The 22,259-nt window shown below is 34.8% G+C and overlaps 3 protein-coding genes, 1 long non-coding RNA gene and 1 pseudogene across 4 annotated transcripts; 3 read left to right on the top strand and 2 right to left on the bottom strand.

Moving 5' to 3' along the window:
• Nucleotides 1-174: 174 nt before the first annotated feature.
• On the bottom strand, nt 175-5,655 carry LOC104711176 (ATP-dependent zinc metalloprotease FTSH 7, chloroplastic). Its single transcript, XM_010427858.3, has 13 exons — nt 4,086-5,655; nt 3,880-3,942; nt 3,669-3,803; nt 3,504-3,569; nt 3,230-3,415; nt 3,059-3,145; nt 2,858-2,971; nt 2,647-2,771; nt 2,440-2,548; nt 2,235-2,360; nt 1,807-2,127; nt 1,595-1,718; nt 175-1,435 (listed from the first exon to the last, which is right to left on the bottom strand). Exons 1-13 carry the CDS (start codon nt 4,968-4,970, stop codon nt 1,308-1,310), a joined length of 2,469 nt encoding a protein of 822 aa, XP_010426160.2. The 5' UTR covers nt 4,971-5,655; the 3' UTR covers nt 175-1,307.
• On the top strand, nt 177-705 carry LOC104711177 (uncharacterized). The gene has a single exon (XM_010427859.3). The coding sequence runs from the start codon at nt 258-260 to the stop codon at nt 606-608; it is 351 nt and encodes a 116-aa protein (XP_010426161.1). The 5' UTR covers nt 177-257; the 3' UTR covers nt 609-705.
• A 925-nt stretch (nt 5,656-6,580) lies between the features above and the next one.
• LOC104715353 (uncharacterized) lies at nt 6,581-8,877 on the top strand. The gene is made up of 10 exons (XM_087465686.1): nt 6,581-6,601; nt 6,700-6,967; nt 7,057-7,154; nt 7,272-7,362; nt 7,445-7,532; nt 7,633-7,765; nt 7,839-7,937; nt 8,080-8,253; nt 8,340-8,453; nt 8,629-8,877. The coding sequence occupies exons 1-10, from the start codon at nt 6,581-6,583 to the stop codon at nt 8,875-8,877; spliced, it is 1,335 nt and encodes a 444-aa protein (XP_087321812.1).
• Nucleotides 8,878-13,348: 4,471 nt separating this feature from the next.
• Nucleotides 13,349-20,668, bottom strand: LOC104711175 (uncharacterized). The gene is made up of 5 exons (XR_002033458.2): nt 20,266-20,668; nt 19,849-20,083; nt 19,679-19,736; nt 14,127-14,196; nt 13,349-13,935 (listed from the first exon to the last, which is right to left on the bottom strand). It is a non-coding gene; the product is annotated as an uncharacterized LOC104711175 (long non-coding RNA).
• Nucleotides 17,608-18,493, top strand: LOC147938598 (uncharacterized; annotated as a pseudogene).
• Nucleotides 20,669-22,259: the final 1,591 nt, after the last annotated feature.

Below are 22,259 nucleotides of genomic sequence, written 5' to 3'. Positions count from 1 at the left end.
TAAATAATATTAAAACCAAAATAAAAATGTATCCAAGTAATTTAAGAAAAATGTGTGAAGGGGAAAGAGAAATAGGATAAGACACTTGTGGAGAGCTTGTGCCAAGAAAAATCCAACGGCTCAGATTCACCTAACCTCATTATAATCCTTTTGTAACAAATGCCACACGAAGACAGACAGACAAACACACACAGTTCCGATAAAAAAAAAAAAAAAACAGGGAAAGAGAAGAAGAAGAAGAGAGGAGATAAGCAACAATGGTTTCTTCACTTCTGTCATTTGCTCCGGCCACCGTCAGGGTTTACGCCACAGGCGCAAAGGGAGCTTCAGGCCCCGCAAAGGAGGAGAAGAATCCCCTCGACTTTGTTCTTGGGTTTATGACAAAGCAAGATCAGTTCTACGAGACTGATCCAATTCTCAAGAAGGTGGAGGAGAAGCAAGCTACCAGAAGCAGTGGCACTACCAGTGGCAGAGGAGCTACCAAAAGCAGTGGCACTACCAGTGGCAGAGGAAGCGTTCGCGGTGGTAAGAACTCAGCTCCAACGCCTGTTGCCCCCAAGAAGAACGAAGGTGGATTTGGTGGCTTAGGTGGCCTCTTCAAAAAATAAAAGAAACATGTATAGTAATTTGCATTGTTTATGCCTCTGTTTTTATTCTCTATAATTCTTCGGATTTCAATTATATATATAAGCTACTCTTTCTTCATCTTCTTTGACATCACATGATCTAGTTATTGTTTTTCTGAACAATTAATCAAGATTCACTCACTTCTTCGAGAAATCTGAGATTAATAGACTAGTATGAGTAAAATGCTAATGCAAATTTTTGTGGACGAAAATGAGTAATGGTAATGCAACCTTTAGTGAGGGTCCTTTAAGAGTTGCTTTACACATACATCAGTCCTTTCAAGAACAGAGCAAAGGGATGATTCATATACAAAGAGGACCTTGTAGGAATTCAAGAGTGTGATTCACACTATTTTCAAAGCAGATATAATATGTAAAGGCTTTTTATACATCCGAATCAATTATATACTTTTGCCAAGTTCTCTTTAAGAGACTGTATCTAGCAAGAATAACAAACATCCAACAAAATCTACGAGTTATATCACCAAAGTCATACTCCAATATGGTTCTTCCAATTTTGATTCAAGTGTTATACGCATGCTGGAACCATGAATGCTATGCTTAGGCAATGGTGATAACTAGACCTGACCTGGAGATACCAGAAGGCAGCCAGGAAAGAGCTGATAAACCGTGTTAGAAACTGTCTTTATGGTTATAATTGATGATAGAACATAGTAGCTATTAACTGGAGCTAGCTTGTGCCGGGAGTAGAAGCTCTTGCTTTCCTTTGACAAAGACTGCGAGTTCTTCTGGTGCAACCACCATACTTAACCACTTCTGCAGTTCTTCACCCTCTACTTTCTCTTTCTCTGCACCAAAACATGACATTTCATCGAAATGAGCCAATTATCACATCAAACTCAAGCAAAGCCATGGAAGAACAAAACTTTTAGCGATGATATCTTATAGTGTCCTAAACGTTTTCAAAATCTGTTTCGATGAAAGTAAATAACCTTATACTACTATACCTTCAAGTTGAGCACCAAGCCCTTCCAATACCTCTGGATTAGCGCGTACAACAGACAGTGCAACATCGAGAGCAGATTGTAACAAAATTGTCACTTCTTTTTGAACAAGATCAACTAGTTTCCCCTGTGTTGTAACATGGAAGGTTAGCTCTTGCATTCTTTCAAGGGATATTATAGAAACCTAGGAAAGTGCAATGTAAAAGGACTGTAACCTGATCTCTTCCCCATGGTGAGCCTCCAGAGTCGTCAATCCCACCACCAGAAAGTGTAGCCACAGACACAGGTCCGATTTTTTGGTTAAGACCATATTCAGCTACGGCCTTGTATGCCATATCAGTCGCCCGCCTTATATCATCAAAGGCACCTGTTGATATACGCCCTGAGTATACAACTTCTTCGGCTGCACGACCTCCAAGAAGGGTAACCAGACGTCCAAGCAGCTCATCAATGAAGAGCAAATATCTGTCTTCACTGGTAGGAGGAATATATGTAAATCCCAATGCCCCTCCTGTTCTTGGCAATATGCTTAATTTCTGACAAGACAATGAAGATGAGTTAGACTTGAATCATCTACACACATTAAACAGCAGAGACAATGAGCATACATATATAATTTTTTTTTTTTTTTTTTGCATTTTACCTCCACGCGTGGCTGTCCAGTAAGAAGATTTGCAACAGCAGTACCAACCACTGCATGCCCAGCTTCATGCCTTGCAACCACTGCCTTCTCATTGCCTTTTAGTCTTGCAGATTTTTTCTCTATGCCCTGAAACAGATGCTTTGTAAAAATCATATTTTGACAATTGCCTTAAATAATCAATAGAACAGAAAAGTTATAGAGGTACCGCTATTGATCGCTCCACAGCTTGAATGAAGTCAATTTTCTCAACAGTCCCCTTGTTCTGTCTTCCAGCTAGCAAGGCAGCCTCATTTACCAAGTTTGCAAGGTCTGCCCTGCAAAAATAGGAAAAAAGTGTTTATGATATATACTATACACCCAAAAACGTATAACTGAAGTAAATTCAAATCAGCGATAATATAGAAAATTGTACCCCGTAAAACCAGTGGTCATTGAGGCAATATTACCAAGGTTGACATCATGTCCCAAAGGAAGCTCTTTCTTTGACACATGGACTCTCAAAATGGATTCTCTTCCAATTTTGTCTGGCGTTTCCACCTGAAAAATGCATCAGTGCCTTTGAGAGAACCTTATCAAAATGCCTAACTATTTACAAATATATAGAGTTAATCCATTCTACCAACCGTAACAACACGATCAAATCTCCCAGGACGACGCAGGGCCGGGTCTAAGACATCGGCACGATTTGTAGCTCCAAGAACGATAACCGCAGAGTTGCTATCAAAACCATCCATCTCCTGCAGAAAAGTTCCCAACGTATGAATGATTCAAAGAAAAATTAAGCGTGCTACTTATGCAGGAAATGTGCATGAGAGAAGACTTACCGTAAGCAACTGATTCAAAGTTTGCTCCCGTTCGTCGTTGTTGCCGACTCGGAATTTACCATCACGGCTTTTTGCCACAGCATCTATCTGGAGAAAAGGAAATAGAAAATGTTGTTTAAGATGCCCAGAGGTATATAACGTACTGGAAGTAATCTGACTACGGATACTAACCTCATCAATAAATATAATTGATGGAGCTTCCTTCTTGGCCCGTGCAAAAAGATCCCTTACACGTGAGGCGCCCATGCCGACATACAGCTCTACAAACTCACTTGCAGAGCAACTAATGAAGGGGACTTCAGCTTCCCCAGCGACAGCCTTCGCAAGAAGGGTTTTCCCTGTTCCGGGAAGACCAACCTAAAAAGAAAAGAATCAAAGGCATCAAAGTCTAGAGGAGAGCCATTGTAACCAAACGTTTAAAGCGAAATCAAATGATATAACTCACCAATAGGACACCACGCGGAGGACGTGCACCTAGACGGACATACTTGTCAGGATTTCTAAGAAATTCCTGCATCAATTAATCCATGTGTAAAAAGACAAATACTAGACTGAGAACAATGCTCTAACAATAAGTACGTGCAGAGTCTTTAAGGACTGAAAAACCTACCACAATTTCTTCTAGCTCTTCCTTTGCTTCATCAACACCTGCAACATCTGCAAAAGTGATTGTTTCACCTCCACCAGAGACTTTTCCCCCATCAGGACCACTAGACTTCCGGGTCCTAAGCTGGCCAGTTGTATTCTGTGTACAGCCATAGTCTTTTTAGGAACTTGAAATAATTTAAACAACCATACTGAAATATACTGGAGATGCAAACCGTGGAGAAGCTTAGAGGGAATCGAATAAGCCCTGCAAGCACCGCTATGTAGAAAAGAGCTATCTGCAACAACAGATAAAAAGAGAGAAACTTTTCGAATAAATGCTTGCCAAAAGTGAAAATGAAGTCCATTCTTTAGAAAAGGCCATCCTATTTAAGGAGTAGCACAAATAGTGAAAAATGCGGTGTAGCACCAGTTGCCTTACCAATCCAGAGTTGAAGAAGCCCCCAGAGCGTTTCTCAGGAGATCCAAATTCCACATTATTACCAAGCATCTTCTCATATGGTGTTTTGATGTCACCAGGTCTTGTGGTGGAATACACAACTCTCTTCGTGGGAGACACAGTTCTAAGCAGCGATTCAGACGACTCTGACAACCTATTACTTCCACTCTCTTTCCACTTTCCATCATCTCTTAACTTAAACAAAACTTGAACCCCATCAACCTCCACTTTCTGAACCTGGTTACTGTTAACTTTACTTAAGAACTCACTATAAGGCACACTCACGAAAGTCGTCTGAACTCGAGGCTCCGAGCCAGGTAAAGGTATCCCAGGCCAAAGCAATCGCATCACAAACATAACAACACCCAATTGCAACAACAAAACTCCAATCCCCTGAGCTTGGATTATAGGCTGCCACTGCCACTTCTTCTTCTTCCCCTTTGATGATGACCACCACACCTTATCTTCCCCTTGCTTCGACGATGAACCCGACTTCCCCGGAGTACTCTGGCTTCTTTCTTCATCCTCACTACTCTCACTCGAACCCTCTATCTGATCATCATCTTCTTGACAATCCACAACAACTCTTCTGCTCGTCTTCCTTGAAAACCCATCAAAAAGATTAAACCTTTCTTGATTTCTCAACACCGTAACAGCTTTCTTCTTCTTCTCCAGAGGAAGCGGGATTGAGTTGGAGACGAAGCGATTCGGGTTCTGGAGATAAACCCTACAACGATGGTTGAAAAAGCTCGAAGCTTTCGAGTACAATAGAGTATTATGACTAACACAAGTAGCGAATTTGAACCTAGCGTAGTGGTAGTTGATTCTTGGTTGAGAAAATTCGAATGTTGTAGTAGTGGTAGTCATAATTTCGAAACCCTAGAAATTGGGGAAATCAAAGAACGCACATTTCATATTTTTTTTTTATATATATATCCATCTGTCTAATTCAAGACGACAGAGGTTCGCTGGGAAATTCAACTTCGAATATTGATCGTTGGATCGATCGTTAGATTAAAAATCGACCGTCGATATCACGAGGGGCGACTAAATTATAACACCGGGCACCGGCAAAGCCGAGTAATCCAGTGTGACACGGCGCACTGGACCAAATGGTGCAAAAGAGGACACGTGGATTAACAGTTTCATGGCCGAAGGAAGCCCAAAAATAGGCCTACTCAATCCTACTCTTTTAGAAAAGAAAAAAAAAACCACTCAAAATCACTTAGGGGGTGTATTCAAACTAATATTCCAAGTGATTTTAGATTTCATGAGATTTTAATTTTTTTTTTTTTTAGGGAAGTTGATATGATTTGTTGTAAAATTCTTTCAAATCCCATCTAAAACCATGTGATTTGGATTTCTGTATTTTTAACTAAAGAAATCCTCTCAAATCCTAAAAATTATTAAAATCCAATTCTACAGACTATTTTGAATAACAGTGGATTTTGAGATAGATTTTTAAATCATTAATTCAATAACAGTGGATTTCAGGAGACTTTTTAAAATCTATACTATTAATTGGGGAGTACAAAAAAAAGAAAAAAACAAACTTTTGGCAAAAAATGCCATATAATACCCCTACCAAAGAAAACAAGGAAGAAGAAAGAAAAAAAAATAAGGGCAACAAGGTAAATTAAAAATGAAAACAGACGCGGATCCTAAGTCTTTGTTATAATCTCATTCGGATCATGTTTAAGGTACAACTGTATCCAAACGCATTCTTTCTCATATACTTGCGAGCAAATTAACTAAACATGAGATAAATATGCTAATTACAACAGATAATTAGGAAACAACCGTATCAACGGTTTGATCCCATTAAAACCCCAAAAAAAAACTGATTACTCGAAAATCTCGTTTATAGCAACTAACCAGTTTTAATTTTTAAATTAAAGTCCCAAATCAAGAATAATCAAAACCCGAAACTTAAGTATTTCCAAAACTAACATAATCAGATTCTATCATTTCCATAATCTTCAAATCATCATTCAAAATAACATACGTATAAACATTCAATCATCAAGATCATATCAAAACATTAACTGCAAATATTAATCGTTAATCACAAATATTCTCTTATCAAACAATCACAACAACCATTTCGATTTCATTATCTTTTATAATGACTTATTTAATAGCATTTATCAACAATCAAAACTAAAAGCAGAAATATCGTATTAAACCCAAAATCAAATCAAGAAGAGAATATCTTATATTCATTGCATCGAATATTCTACATTTAAACCAAACCCAACTTCAAATATCTATATAAACCATAGAATACATTGCAAATCTTAAAACTCATCAAACCTACGAAAAAAGAATAGAAATTTACCTTCGATTAAGTCATGGCTGCGGTGAATGGATTCACACATGTTTTGGATCTCAAAGCCTACAAGAAAACGTAGAAAATCAAAGTCAGGATTGTCCACACATGGAAACAATACACAACATACGCGGGAGAAACTATAGAAATGATTCTGGCTGATTTTAAAGTAAGTTTCTTGATTTCTCCTTATAACTTATAAACATATATACTTCAAACCAGAAAGTTAACTAATGTTTTAATGTTTTTTCAATTATGTTATTATAGGGAGACCTCATTCATGCTACTATTAAGAAGCAGCAATTCAACAAACACCAAAGACTTATTGTTTTTGGTGATTGGCGAATTATCGAGAACTTTCAGCTGTCAAGATCAACAGGGAAGTTCCGGGCAACAAAGCATCAATACAGAATGACCATCATGAATTCCACCATCATAAGCCGATGTGATTTTGTTTCAAATGATTTTTATTTGGATCTAGCTTCTTTCGATAACATACTCGCTGATGATGGTTTGAATGAAAACATTCTAATTGGTACGCTAATATATGGTTTAGTTATCTATTAATGGTTTGAATTACTATCCTATGTTATTACCTGAATAATATAAATTCCCCTACTTTAGATGTTGTTGGACAGGTTGTTTCGTCTGGAGAAATAAAAACCTCAGAGCTTAATGACAAACCCCAAAAAGAGGTTAGAGGTCATCCTTCGAGATACAAGGTAACAAGACTATAATAGATATTTTGTTTATTAACTAATCATCTCAGTGACTAACGTGTGTATTAAATTTTGTGGTATTACAGTGACCAACGTTTGTCATGCACCCTTTGGGGGAAGTTTGCAGACAAAATGTGGACAACATGTCATGAGGCAAATGAGGCAATAGTCACCTGTTTGATCCGCTGTGCAAAGATTAACACATACAATGGTATGTATTTATAGAGTATTTGTACTTTGTTTTTACGGAATTATGTGTAGGGTTCTTAATGATGTCTATCTAATATTTGTAGGAGAAAGAACCATTTCAAATGCCTTTGATATGTCGTTGCTGCTAATCAATGCTGAAGACTACCCTACTGTTCAAGATTTTGTCATCAAGTACTATTCCACATTTCGTAATTTATACTATTGCATCAATCTATACTATTAATAATATAGAAATCAATGTTTATACAATTGTTTTCTTACTACTAAACAGGCTTCCACAAGATGATTTGAAGATTACTTTCGGTGAAAGGAATTGTGATTGTCTAAAGCCTAAACATGAGGTTGATGATTACATCAACCAGTTCCCACGAAGTTCTATACCAGATCTTCTTGAAGCTCAGATGGTAATTACGATAGCTTATTAACTAGATGTAGTGCTGATTTTTTTCATTTCTGATTTGCTATTCTGTGTTATAGGAGGGGAAATTCAAAATCTATTGTAGTATCTACCACATCGATATGGAGTTTGGGTGGTATTACTTTACGTGTGTTAAGTGTAAGGGAACATGTTTGAGGGTACCAAAAAAAGAGAATGAAATCATTACTAAAAACAAAAAAAAGTCTCTTTGAGTGCAAGAGTTGCAACCAAGATGTTTCGAAGGTTGTATGCAGGTACTTGATTTCTATACTTTATATTTATAGCTTTGTTAACATATAGATCAAGGAAATGTTTATTGACCCTTTGGTTATTGATTTGGCCTATGCTAGGTATAAACTCGTGCTTGATGTCATGGATAGCTCTGGTGAGTCAAAGTTTATTCTTTTTGACAACAATGCTATCAAGATAGTCAATCAAACTACTACAGATGTACTTGGGGGTCAATATGATAAGGTAACTGATTGTTATTTAGCTATCAATTGACCATTTTCTCATGATAATAATAATTCAAACAAATTGTACTATTAATATATTCCCAGATTCAGGATCCTACTATTGTGCCACCTGCTTTGCAAGCTTTGGTTGGAAAGTCATTCTTATTCCTAGCTTCTGTTGAAACCGCTAACATTGTTAATGGTAAAGAGACTTATAAGGTGTCCTATGTTGAGATGGGTGACAAGAGTAGATTTTTGATAATATTGAAGAATCGGAAAAACAGAATGATCCTATGGATATGATCTCTAATGAAGTTCAGGTAGAAAACGTTTTCTTTAAGTTTTTTTCAAAAAAATGAAACATGTTCGTTGATTTAAACATCTCAATTTTCAGGATCAGACGAATAGCAATGTTATTGGGACATCTGTGACCACACCCTCATCGAAACGTAAAGAGGATTCGAATGATGATGCCACAACACAATCTTCAACATCAAAGAAGCAGTGTCTACCATCAATCAATCAGGCAATAGAAGAAGCAAAGGAAAAGATTCAAGGAGAGGAGGAAAAGATTCAAGGAGAGGAGGAAAAGATTCAAGGAGAGGAAGACAAGATTCAAGGAAAGGAATACGCGAGGCCTTAATTTTTTAAGCGGATCGTGAAGTGTTTTAATTGATTAGTTGGTTTTCTGTTTAGCATCAAATAAACTAGGATGGTTTTTTTAGTTTAAATTTAGAATATTCTTCCGAATAGTCTAAGTTTAAGCTTTTTTCCATGCTAGACATTTCTAAGTTTTCGTTGTTACATTTAATTTTAATGAGATTTACAAAAAAAAAACAGAATCATTTATGCTTATAAAAACTTACTGGTATTATTAACATTAGTGAAAAAAAAATAATGATTGTAGTCGACTCAAACATACCTGTTCGGGAAAAAATATAAAGCTGAATGTACCAAGACCTTTGCGAAGAACTCATAATCCTACATAGAGGAACAAGTTTAGTAGAATATTTGCAGTTAAAATACATAAGCATAATTGAATAAAAACCACAGAACATAAAAAAAAGGAAAAAAGATGGCTAGCTACATGAAGTATAGGTGAATACATGGTCACACATACCAACTATATTATTGTATACTCAACTACACAAAGTATATGTATTACATGGCCACATGCATGAACTATATGACGTTATGTGTTCAACACCATAGACATACAATCTGGTACACTGATTGATTAATTCCGGTGAAAACCGGTGTTGACTCCGGCGTTGGCCAAAAAAAAATTTCTAAAATTAAAAATAAAAAATAAGAAGTTATTATATTAAATCATTTATGGTTTTTATTAATTAAAAAATATTCTATTCAATATCTAAATATTTTATATATATTTCAAAAATATATCTTAAATGTAAAATAGAGAACTCAAACCTTAAAAAAATTTCTAAAAATTAATTTAACATATTGTATTTGTGCAAAAGAGGGTAAAAATGAAAATGTTCATATGTTAAAAGTAAACATTGTAAATTTTTTTGTTGTTGTTTATATGTTAATTCACTATCTAAAGATATTTTTAAAATATTTCCTAAATATATCCTAAATGTAATATAGAGAACCCAAACCTTAAAAAAACAATTTCTAAAAATTAATTTAACATATTGGAATTGTGTAAAAGAGAGTAAAAATGAAAATGTTCATATGTTAAAAGTAAATATTGTTAATTTTTTATTGTTTAAATGTTATTTTGAGTATGTAAATTTTAAAGTAAAGAGTGTCTAATTTTTTTTATAACAATTACCATGCAAAATTTAGAGTAAAGAGTCATATACTCAATCTTTTGCATATTATTTTCTAATGAATGTAGTTGAATTTGATTTTATTGATTTTGTAGTAATTAAATAATCTGATTATGAGAGATTTATATATATATATATATATATATATATATATATCTTGAAAATAATTATAATTTTTTTTATATCTTGAACATAATTATAAATGATTTTATATCTTGAAGATTATTATGAATGAATTTTTTATATCTTAAAAATAATTATAAATGATTTGTATTTAACTATTTACTTTAGCTTGAAAAATAAAAAGTAATTAATTATAAGAATGAATATATTAGAGATATATAAAAAATATTTGGATATTGAATAGAAAATGTCTTTTAATCATGAAAACCCATAAATAATTTACTATAATATATATATTTTTTTAATTTAGAATTTTCTTTTTAAGTGTTGGTCAACGCCGGTCTTTGCCGGAGTCAATTGACCGGTGTACTGGATTATATGTCTATGATGTTGACCGCATAACGTCATATAGTTCATGCATGTGGTCATGTAATACATATACTTTGTGTAGTTGAATATACAATAATATACTTGGCATGTGTGACCATGTATTCACCAATACTTCGTGTAGCTAGCCATCTTTTTTCGTAAAAAAAAAAAAAATTTCTATAGTTTCCATAGAACAAACAATAATTAAAGTGTAATTAAAAATTACTTATGAAGTGTCGACAGAAAATTGTTTTAAATAAGATGATCACAGAAAATCACGGAAAATATCTTCCCTAACTGAGTAGATTACGAGTAAACAATTTTAGCAATGATCACAAAATATTAAGGCTTAAAAGAGGAATTTATGTCAACAACTAATTATGGGAATAAATCAAATCAGATATTATCATGCTTTCTAACCAACTAATTTAATATGTCATAACTAATTCTTCAGATTACGAGTAAAACAATATTAGCAATGATCACATAATATTAAGGCGGGAAAGAGGAATTTATGTGATCACATAATATTGAGGCGGGAAAGAAGAATTTATATCTGTTTAACTAATTATGGGAATAAATCAATTCAGATATTAAGATGCTTTCTAAACAACTAAATTGATATGCCATAACTAATTCTTCAGATTCTAAGGTTTTTAAAAACATTAGAAAAAATAATAAGCTTCCTCATCGTGGAAAAATTCATTTTAACATTGTCAAAATGAAGAAGAGAAAAAATAAGCTCCAATGCGGATCTCAAAAGAACACACAAAGCAGTTTTATAAAAAAACGAAAGTCACAATTCAATGATGAAAACCTAAATCCTAATACAGTCAGTAATCAAAGTGCAGTAATTCAAGTTGAAGCAGTTTTCAACTGACTTTTCGATGGTTTGAATCACAAACCTGATTATGCAAAAAAGGTTTCTCATCTTCACCCGAATCACCCACATGTGTTTAGCTTCCAATCTGGTATGGCCATAGTAGATATGTTAAATATACTTAGAAATTATTTAAACATGTTATCTAAAACTGTTTATTTTAATAGGATCTTCTACTAGGACTACATCTAAATCAAGACCAGTGTTGTCAGATGTTACAAACCTGCTTGGCGGTCCCAACCGTGACAAACATGCGGCAGCAGCAAAACTTATAGCTAATACAGTCAGTATCAAAGATGGGAAGCTTGAATCTGCAATTACTATACAAGGTTTGTGTTAGTTCATAAATAACCATTAATATAAAAGCTATCGTCTAATAGCTACACCTAAGTGTTATTCGTATTCAGGAACCTTCCTTCCTCATGATATTACCTTGCCCAACCATTCACAAATTGCGGAAGATACTCCACCTAACAAACAAAGACAAACCAGCAGGATATTTAAACAACTTAGTTCTCCATCAGTAAATAGCAAACAAGGTATTACACATAATTATTATCAACAGTAGTGATTTGAAAATGTCTTATGACTGTTCACTTAGTAGGTAATCATCTTTACTGTTATAGTTAACTAATCTGTCTCTATTATAGCATCAAAATGAAAAGGAGACTAGACTGAAACAAGTATCTTTCATGGGTGGTGAATGATGATGAAATGATGAATGTATGCAATGGTGAGATGTGAATGGATAGATGGATGGGTGTTTCAATTCCCCTTATGCTGTTGCAGTATAAGAGGTGTCAATCCTAAATGAGTGTTTGTGAACAATTAAGATATGTATATGAATCTAAGTTAAGCCAAATGCAAAGATTGTTTGTCACTACAATCCTAAGATGAAAATGTAAAGATGCAGAAAGTAAAACTACAAGAACTAAGAACTAAATGTGAATGGAACAGAATGATTATGACTATATGAAGCTAGAACAGAAATAGAAACTACTATGATGAACTAATACAAGACAATAATTAACAGGACAATGAGTAGATGAAACAGTAATGCAAATAGGAATGAAACAGAACAATCACAAATCATAAACAAGAGTTCTGGGGATGAACTCAAGCAAGCACTCGACCGAGTGTAGGTCGAGTGCAGGGTCGAGCTGGATAAATCCGAGAAACAGAGCAACACAATAAAAACAGAGCAATGCAAATATGAATCAAACAACAAGCAAACAACATGATTAAGACTTAAAAATCAATAAACAAAGAAGGCCTTGAGGAGGGATTCATGGGCTAGACTAATGAATGAGGTTATCACACTTTGGCCAACAAATCTCAAGTAAAGCTTTGAGCTAATCTCTAGACATATAAATCTAAGACAAGCTTCTTCCACTCTCATGGCAAGAATCAATCAAACCTATGCATCTCTAGACTTGTTCTCACAAAGTAAAGAATCTACACAAGCAGGCATTAAGCAATATGTCTCATACCAAACAAAACCTCTAATCTCTTAGCAAGCATGATGGTAGGCTCTAGATCTAGCCTTATCTATGCCTCTTAAACATTGGTGTGATGCTAAGATGCTTGAGATCAGATCCTACCCTCTCAGATATATGATCAGCATTAAGAACATCTACCCTAGAAGAGATCTACAACAATCAAGCTTGACCAAAGCAAACAAACCTCAAACAAAGCCTAGCCTAACCCATCCTCAAGATCCTAAACACTACTCACAAGAACACATGATGAACATCAAAGTCATAAACCCAGAAAATCTCGAAACTTGCATCAAATGAAAGATAAGAACAAGATCTACAATGTTGCAAAAGGAATCAAACCCAAATTCTTAATATATTGAAAGTTATGGAACCAACAATATTGAAGAATCTAAGAGTTTTCTTAAAAGGGGTACAAAATCTAAGAAAATAAAAAGGCAAAGGGAATAATTCCTTAAAAAGCAAAAACTAGGTTTCTGACTCTCTAAGAAGTTTGCACCCCTTGGTGGCTGCAGGTACAAGGCTTTATATAGGAGAGGAGGTGGAAGCCCTAAAAACGCTAAAAGACAAAATAGTCAACGGCTCGGTCAATTCGACCTGTGCTCGGTCGAGTGACAGGTTGAGCTGGCTTCTCTCGTGCATTCTCCACTCGGTCGAGTCCTCCTCAGCACACGGTCGAGTGTCTGGTCGAGTGTGCGGTCGAGTTGGACTATGGACCTTGGTTCTTCAGCCTTAACTCTCTTGCTTTCCCTTCATGATTGGCTAACTTCTCCTCAGCATTGCTTCTGTGCTCCTTAAGCTCCAAAATCACCTGATTATGCATGAAAAGATGCAAATGCAATGCAACTAAACTCTAATGCATGATTAGTGCTAAAGCTACACAATAATGGCCTAAATGGATAGCAAAAGATGCAAAAGATGTGAATAAACTAAGGGAAAACATGGTAAAATATATGAACATCATAGACCAAAAACACAGTTCCGTCTTGCAAAATTCCTTGCTAGGCAAAAGAAACCAAATGCTCTTCCGATTCCAGCTGCAACATTCACAGAAGGAGACGATAGCATCGACAACCAACACATACAAAGAGGAATGAACACAAGTAAGAAGTCATATGTGATTTACATAAATATTGATTTTACGTGGTTGCAAGTTTATTTTTAATACAAACTTCATTTGAAAATGGAAAATGAAGAAGCTAATGGAGATAAAGAGCAACAAACATACCAATGTAGTAGCAGTTCGGACGATGGTGATTCAGAAGACTCAGAAGGCGAAAATGGGGTTGAAGATGTTCCTGCAGATGTTATGAAAGGATATCAGATTTTGGACATATTAGATGAAAGTTTGATAAAATCATTTGGATCCAAATCAAAAAAGACTCCTACACCTAAAGCTAAGAAAAAAGCGACAGGTAGATATCATCTAATATGTGCTATGATTGTTAGTATTGATGAGTTATGAGTTAAGTATTTTGTAATATTAACAAATGTTTTATACTATATGTAGAGTATCTTGACCATGGCGACCCTGATTTTACATGTTCATATTGTGGAGCTATTATGTGGTATGGGGAGCGGATTAATAGGCACAAGAGGGATAAAAATCCTACTTTCACACAATGTTGTTTGCAAGGATCTGTTAAACTTCCTTTTCTACATAATCAGCCTGAGTTGTTATTTGCGTTGTTAACAAATGATGACGAATTGAGTAGAAATTTCAGAAAAAATATCAGAGCATACAACATAATTTTTTCATTCACCTCACTTGGTGGGTGTTGCGAAAACTCAGTTGTCAAAGGTCATGGTCCTAACATGTTCCAGATACAAGGAGAGAACTATCATCTACTTGGTAGTTTGAAGCCTACAGACAGTGATTTTCTAAAGTTTTCACAATTGTATATTGTAGATATAGAGAATGAGGTTGAAAACAGAGCTGGCATTCTGAGGTATGTTAAACACCAATGTCAATGAACATCTACACATTATAAATTACGATAGTTAACTGATTGTTTTCTTTTTTCAGTAAAGCAAAAAATTCAGGAAAATATAAAAAGAAACAGAAGTTAAGACATGATGTGATTGATGCTATAATCAAGATGCTAGATGCTGTGAACCCTTATGTTGAAAACTTTAGATCAGCTAAAGAGCGGCTAGATACTAATCCTGAAGAAAGTTTTCACATGAGAATTGTTAGTGATCGTCAAAAAGACGGACGAAACTATGATGTACCGACATCATCAGAGGTTGTTGCTGCATTAATTCCAGGAGACTTCCATGTTGCAATGCCTACTCGGAACATTGTGATTGAAGAGAAATCAGGAGAATTACAAAGAATAAGTGAAATACATCTAGCCTATCTTGCTCTACAATATCCATTGTTGTTTCCTAAAGGACCTGGTGGTTGCAAAAAAAATCAAAAGAATCGAGATCCGGAGAAAGAGAGGAAGTGCATCAGTATGCGCCAATGGTTTGCCTTCCGTATACAGGAGAGGAAGAATGAATCACATAGTCTGTTAATGTCCAAAAGATTGTTCCAGCAATTCTTAGTGGATGCTTATACGACTATAGAGACTAACATGTTAACTTTTCTCAAGCTAAATCAGTCAGCTTTGAGGGCTGCTAATTATAATACGGTGAAAGATGCTGCTAATCAATGAAACACATATTTGAATGACCAAGGGACCAAATGCTACTTGCCAGCTTCTTTTGTTGGTGGACCTAGATATATAAGAAATATGTATCTAGATGCAATGGCAGTTTGTAAGTATTATGGATTTCCTGATCTATTCATTACATTCACTTGCAACCCTAAATGGCCTGAGCTGGTTCGATTTTGTGAAGCAAGAAAATTGAATATTGATGATAGGCCTGAGATTATTAGCAGAGTGTTCAAGATGAAGCTCAACTCTTTAATGGATGATCTAACAAAAAAACATATGTTAGGACGGACAGTCTCATGTAAGTCTCCGTATGAATCTATTTGTGTTTATACATTTTTCTAACTTTCTGATGTTTTATTAATATGGATTTGTTTGCGTGTTTTTTAGCAATGTATACCATTGAGTTCCAGAAGAGAGGACTTCCCCATGCGCACATTTTGTTATGGATGCACCCAGATTCTAAGTTGCCAAAATCAGAAGATATCGACAAGATTATATCCGTTGAAATCCCAGACAAGCATAAAGAACCCGAGCTTTATGAGATGGTTAAGGAAATGATGATTCACGGACCATGTGGGGCTGCCAATATGAATTCACCATGTATGGACGAAGGGAAATGTACAAAGTTTTTCCCCAAAAAAAATGTTGATGAGACAACAGTTGATAAAGAAGGATTTCCAGTTTACAGAAGGCGGAAAACAAAACATTTTGTTGAGAAGAATGGTTTTAAGTGTGACAATCGCTATGTTATTCCATATAACAAAGTGTTGTTACTAAGATATCGGGCTCATCTTAATGTTGAGTGGTGCAACCAAACAGGTTCTATCAAATATTTATTTAAGTACATTACTAAAGGGCCTGATCGTGTATCAGTTGTTGTTGAGCCATCTTCGACAGAAAAAGCACTGAACAGGAAAGCTAAGAATGTAAGAAAGGAGACTCCGGTTCAAAATACTGAAGGTAGTGGTACTGTTGATGAAATAAAAGATTTCTTCGATGGCAGGTAAATATTTATATTATCTGTATTATTTGACCATAATGAATCAGACCAGAAATTTGAAAAAAATTTAGCATATGATGACCGAATTTTTAATGGCAGGTATGTTTCAGCTTGCGAAGCTGGTTGGAGAATATTAAAAAATCCCATAACTTACAGGTCGACATCAGTTCAAAGGTTGTCTTTTCACCTAGAAGGAAAGCACCTAATATATTTAAAGGGTGATGATGAAGTAGAAACAGTTTTGGAGAGGGGGGAGTTAGTGAATTCTATGTTCCTCGCTTGGTTTGAGTTATGCAAAGTGAGTGAATTGGCGAAAACAAAAACATATGCGCAAATCCCTGAGTTTTTCACATGGGATGGGAAGAAAAAGAAGTTTAATTTAAGAAAGAGGCCAGGTACGACGATTGGAAGGATTAACTACGTTCCAATTGGTTTCGAAGATGGATATTATCTACGAGTCCTTCTTAATACTATCACAGGACCTGAGTGTTTTGATGACATTAAAACTGTTGAAGGAGTCGTCTATGGAACTTAGAAAGAGGCATGTTTTGCTTTAGGGTTGCTAGACAATGATCAAAAATATATAGATGATATAGTGAGAACAAGTTTTTGGGGTACTGGAAACTACTTACGTCGTCTATTCGCTATAATGCTACAATCTTTTAGTTTATCTCAACCAGAAGTTGTTTGGGAAAAAACTTGTTCTCTTTTAACTGAAGATATAGAGATGAGACGGAGAGAATACTTTAACCGAACAGGTAAAACATCAATCTTTTATGATCATTACAGTGTCTATTATGTGCGAGTTATAATCTAGGTCTGATTTAGGATTTTCTTTTTGATTTTGTGAAGATCTTATTCTATCCAATGACGATAAGCAGAGGTTTGGTTTACTCGAAATAGACAGCATATTAAAGGGCAATGGAACAAGGTTGTCAGCCTTTGCCACAATGCCTACACTTCCAGAAGATATAATTGATGATACTAATGTGTTGATTGTTGATGAGAGAGACTATGACCGGAAAGAGCAGCAAGAAAAACATGATTCATGGTTAAAGTCTATGACAAACGAGCAAAAAAATATACAGAGAGATCATGGAAGCAGTGGATAACGACATGGGTGGTGTGTTCTTTGTCTATGGATTTGGTGGAACTGGTAAAACCTTCCTATATAAAACTCTATCAGCAGGATTAAGAGCGAGAGGATCAATCGTCTTAAACGTTGCGTTCAGTGGCATTGCTTCTCTATTGTTAGCAGGTGGAAGGACATCACATTCTAGGTTTGGAATTCCTATTAATCCGCATGAAAGTAGTGTTTATACAATGAGTCCGGGTTCAGATCAAGCACAGCTGGTGGAAGAAGCATCCTTGATAATATGGGACGAAGCTCCAATGATGAGCAAACACTGTTTTGAATCGTTAGATAGAAGTCTGTCGGATATTATAAAAAGAGCTGGTAATCGACCTTTTGGTGGAAAAGTTGTTGTATTTTGTGGAGATTTCAGGCAGGTGTTACCCATCATCCCAAATGCAGGAAGAGCAGAAATCTGTATGAGTGCACTAAATGCTTCTTATCTGTGGAAGAATTGTAAAGTATTGAAGTTGACCAAGAATATGAGGCTTCTTGCGAATAATTTGAGTCCTACAGCAGCCAAAGAGATAAAGGATTTCTCATAATGGATACTAAAAGTTGGTGATGGAAAGATTTCTAAACCTAACGATGGTGAAGTGATGATAGATATCCCCAAAGAGTTTTTAATCACATCGGTAGATGATCCTATTGAGGTAATAAGCAGAGAGGTTTATGGAGATCCTAAATGTTTGAAAGATAATGATGATCCTAAATTCTTTCAAGAAAGAGCAATCTTATGTCCGACCAATGAGGATGTTGGCATAATCAATGAGTATATGCTTGATCAGCTTGAAGGTTAGTAATATTTGTTTTTAAAATATTCATGTTTCTAAAATATTTTACGTTTTCTCAAAGATCTAATATATATACAAACACTTATTAAACGTGGAATTTGATTTGTAGGTGAGGAAAGAACATACCTAAGTTCAGATTCTATTGATCCAGCTGATAAACGTTTTGAAAATAATCCAGTGCTTACACCCGATTTCTTAAATAGCCTAAAGGTATCTGGAGTTCCAAATCATAAAATTAGATTGAAGGTGGGTTGTCCAGTAATGTTGTTAAGGAATATAGATCCAAGAGGAGGGCTAATGAATGGAACAAGGTTGCAGATCACACAATTGGCTGAGTTTGTTTTGGAAGCTATTGTGATTACAGGAGACAGAGTCGGCGACAAAGTACTCATTCCAAGGATATTGCTCACTCCTTCAGATACTAAACTACCATTCAAAATGCGGCGATGACAGTTACCTTTAGTTGTTGCTTTTGCAATGACTATTAACAAAAGTCAGGGACAATCTTTGGATTATGTTGGGTTGTATTTGCCTAGGCCATGTTTTTCACATGGTCAGCTTTATGTGGTAGTTTCAAGAGTGACTAATAAAAAAGGATTGAAGGTTTTGATTGTAGATAAAGAAGGAAAACCTCAGAAGGAAACAATGAACGTCGTATTAAAAGAAGTGTTTCAGAATTGGAAATGAGTCGGCTTATGTAGGACAAAGTCGTTTCCGAAGGTAACTGTTATTCATTCAATTTTATTATAGATAGATAAATATGTACTTTAAGTCTAAAATGTGTTTAGGAAAACTTAATTCTGGGCTGTGTTATAATTACAGGAAGTTTATAAATGAGGAAAAGACAGACGAGGATGGTGAAGTGGAGAAATTAAATGAGTGAAAGAGGTTTGTGGATTGGTATGCTTTAGAGCAGATGTTTTGTTTTAAAGATTTAGGATGAGACAGTAATAATTTAGTATGGTTTTTTTATGTTTGAACTAAACATACTGTGTCAGCAGTAGGTTTAGTCTCAAACTTTTTTCTATACTATTGAAACTTTTCTTTAATAGAATTTTATAATAAAGACTATTGTTAACTTTTATAAATTGAAAACAGAAACCACTTAGTTTAAACAACCAATTGCCAATACCTTAAAAAAACAAAGATGTCGAATAAAAATTTGAATAACTTACAAGGATATTAACTTACCAGGATTGTGTAATGCTTGGTACTAATCTCCACCTTCGAAACTACCAAGTTGTTTAAACTTACGCAAAACCCAGAATTACCATGCGAAATAAACAAATTCGATATTAGATTTGTTAATAGAAAATGATTAATAGAGACGGTGTTAAACTATAGTAAATTTGCTTTCTTACCATAGATTTAAAAACCATTTGCAAAGCAAAAGGTATTCAATAGACCAGTATGTTCAGAGTCCTTCTTCAATCCAATTGTTGAGTTCAATGAGTTTTTAATTCAAAGAATTTAACCCTGTCCAGACAAAACAAAAACATCAATAATGACCAAAAAGCAGATAACAAAGAGTGTATATACAGAATTCGAAAGAGTTTTGTTTTCTTATCTTCCTTTTAGGCTTCTTTATTTGTTTTCCTGTATTTTAAGAACAAATCAACAAACAAGAATACAGAAAATTCAACAGTTTAGTATAGATATGAGAAGATATCAGCAGAAACGGTTTAAGGTTTCTTTAAATAACTACTGAACAATACTAGCTGAAAGCACAAATTTACAACGAATTAAAACTTAATTAACTTATCTGGATAGTAACTTACCAGGATTGTGTATAGGTTTCCTCTTTTCTACACGTCCCATTTTGTTGTGATTATTGAAACTTAGGCAAACACCAGTTTTACTCGCACAAATAAAAAATGGTACATTAGTTTTGTTAAAAGAAAATGAACATTATAGTAAGGGTTAAACTAAAATTTATTTGCTTTCTTACCTTTCATTTGAAAACTTTATGCAAAGCAATTTGGTATAGATACACCAGTATTCACTAACACCTCCTTCAATCCAATTGCCAAGTCCAATGACCGTCTAACTCGAGAAAATTTTAGACTGACCAAACAAAACCAAAATATTAGAGTTTTGAATTCATCAGACTAGCAATATAAGCACGAATCGAAAGAGTTTTTTCTTATCTTTTATTAACGCTTCTTTAGTTGTTTTCCTTAGCTAAGATCAAACCAACAAAGAGGAGAAATAAAAATTCAATATTAATCATAATATAAAAATTCAATAAAAAGCAAATATTAATTATCAAAAAAAAATACCTGTAGAAGAAGATCCTTTATCGATCCAATCCAGACCGATGTTACATACATAATAGAACAAGTAAACAAGAAATCAATATCAAAAATATTATAATTTCGAAATAAGTCATACTAGATGTATAAACAGAAATCGAAAGGGTTTTGTGCTTATCTTTTATTTTACGCTTCAGACCGTTTGGTTTCCTGTTTTTTTTAGAAAAAATGAACAAAGAGGAATACATGAATATTCAATAGTATAGAATGATTGATTCAAATCTAACAAAAAAAGGAAAAATAACCAATTGGAAATAGATTCAAACCTGAAGAAGGTGATCCATATTCGATTCAATCTTTTTGGAAACCAGATCGACGCTACATGCATAATAGAACAGATAAATTATAAATCTTTGCCGAATCTTGATAATTGAAAGACGAATCTATAAATAAAAGATCGACTTATTACCTTATCCACTGAAGTCGAAATCAGAGAATTACAATAAGACATATTATCCAATAAATCTGATCATGTTGGTTTAAGTGTGATTCCAAACTGGGAATAGAAGAAGCTTCAGAGATTATCGGATATATCCGATTTATATTGCTCTAATCGATTCTTTCGCAACATCAGACAATTCTCTCTGTATCTCGGTTTTTTTTTTTTTGTCTCTTTGGTTTCCGGAAATCGATTGAGAAGAAGATAAGATTTTAATGGGCCGCAGAAAAAATTCAGGAAAACCCAAATATACTTTTACTAACAGTTATACACTTATGGTCCATTAAGATTTCTGGCCCATTAAAAACTGATTTTATTTTGTACAAATGTAATTATATTCAAATAAATTATATTATTTGGCCAAAGAATACAATATATTTAAAGATACAATATTAACCAAAAAATAAAATTAAAAAATATTTCCCGCACGTACGTGCGGGTCTTATCCTAGTCCATGATTGAATAACAGGGAATTTCATAAGATTTTTTAAAATTCATAATTGAATAACATAGGATTTGTAAATTTTACACAAATTACTTAAAATGTCAAGTTGAATACACCCCCCATGAACAGCACACTATAAACCAAGTAACAAACCTCGCTCTCTCTCTCAAAAAACCTAAAAACCTCTCTGCCTTCTCTCTAACCTAAAACCGCCGCCGCCGCTTATGTTAACCGGCTCCGGTGGCTTCCTTAGCACCGGAGTCGGTTTCTCTCTTTTGTTTTAGCTTTGTTTCTTCTATATCTCGGCTCATCCATCTTCTTTCTCCCAACGGCATCAGATCTAGTTTTCAGATCTAGATTTTAAAAAGCTTATATCTTCTTATCCTTAGCTTTGTTGCTTTGTCGTTTGGTTCTTGTGTTTCAGTCAAGCACAGTTGCAGATCTGGCCGTTCCTTCCTTGGCAGAGACAGCTTTCAACCGATTCCGCTCACTGTCTCAGATGAAGAAATCTCACCATCGTAGATCTAAATCCCTTTCTTTCCTCTTGAAGAGTCTTTAGGGCTTGAAGGTGTCTCA

This window comes from Camelina sativa, chromosome 9 (genome assembly GCF_030686135.1).
Source record: "Camelina sativa cultivar CO46 ecotype springtype chromosome 9, ASM3068613v1".
In the NCBI taxonomy this organism is placed as follows: Eukaryota; Viridiplantae; Streptophyta; class Magnoliopsida; order Brassicales; family Brassicaceae; genus Camelina; species Camelina sativa.
This window is presented reverse-complemented; position numbering and strand designations above follow the sequence as displayed.

Bases quoted from the DNA above. Each gene is read 5' to 3' on its own strand.
- LOC104711176 (XM_010427858.3), bottom strand. From the start codon at position 4,970: ATGACTACCACTACTACAACATTCGAATTTTCTCAACCAAGAATCAAC. The intron at 3,146-3,229 runs GTTAGTATCCGT...CCTTTTCTCCAG, and splicing joins CAATTATATTTATTGATGAG to ATAGATGCTGTGGCAAAAAG. The intron at 2,972-3,058 runs GTAAGTCTTCTC...ACTTTTCTGCAG, and splicing joins CTTTGAATCAGTTGCTTACG to GAGATGGATGGTTTTGATAG.
- LOC104715353 (XM_087465686.1), top strand. From the start codon at position 6,581: ATGATTCTGGCTGATTTTAAA. The intron at 6,968-7,056 runs GTACGCTAATAT...CCCCTACTTTAG, and splicing joins GAATGAAAACATTCTAATTG to ATGTTGTTGGACAGGTTGTT. The intron at 7,363-7,444 runs GTATGTATTTAT...TAATATTTGTAG, and splicing joins AAAGATTAACACATACAATG to GAGAAAGAACCATTTCAAAT.
- LOC104711177 (XM_010427859.3), top strand. From the start codon at position 258: ATGGTTTCTTCACTTCTGTCATTTGCTCCGGCCACCGTCAGGGTTTAC.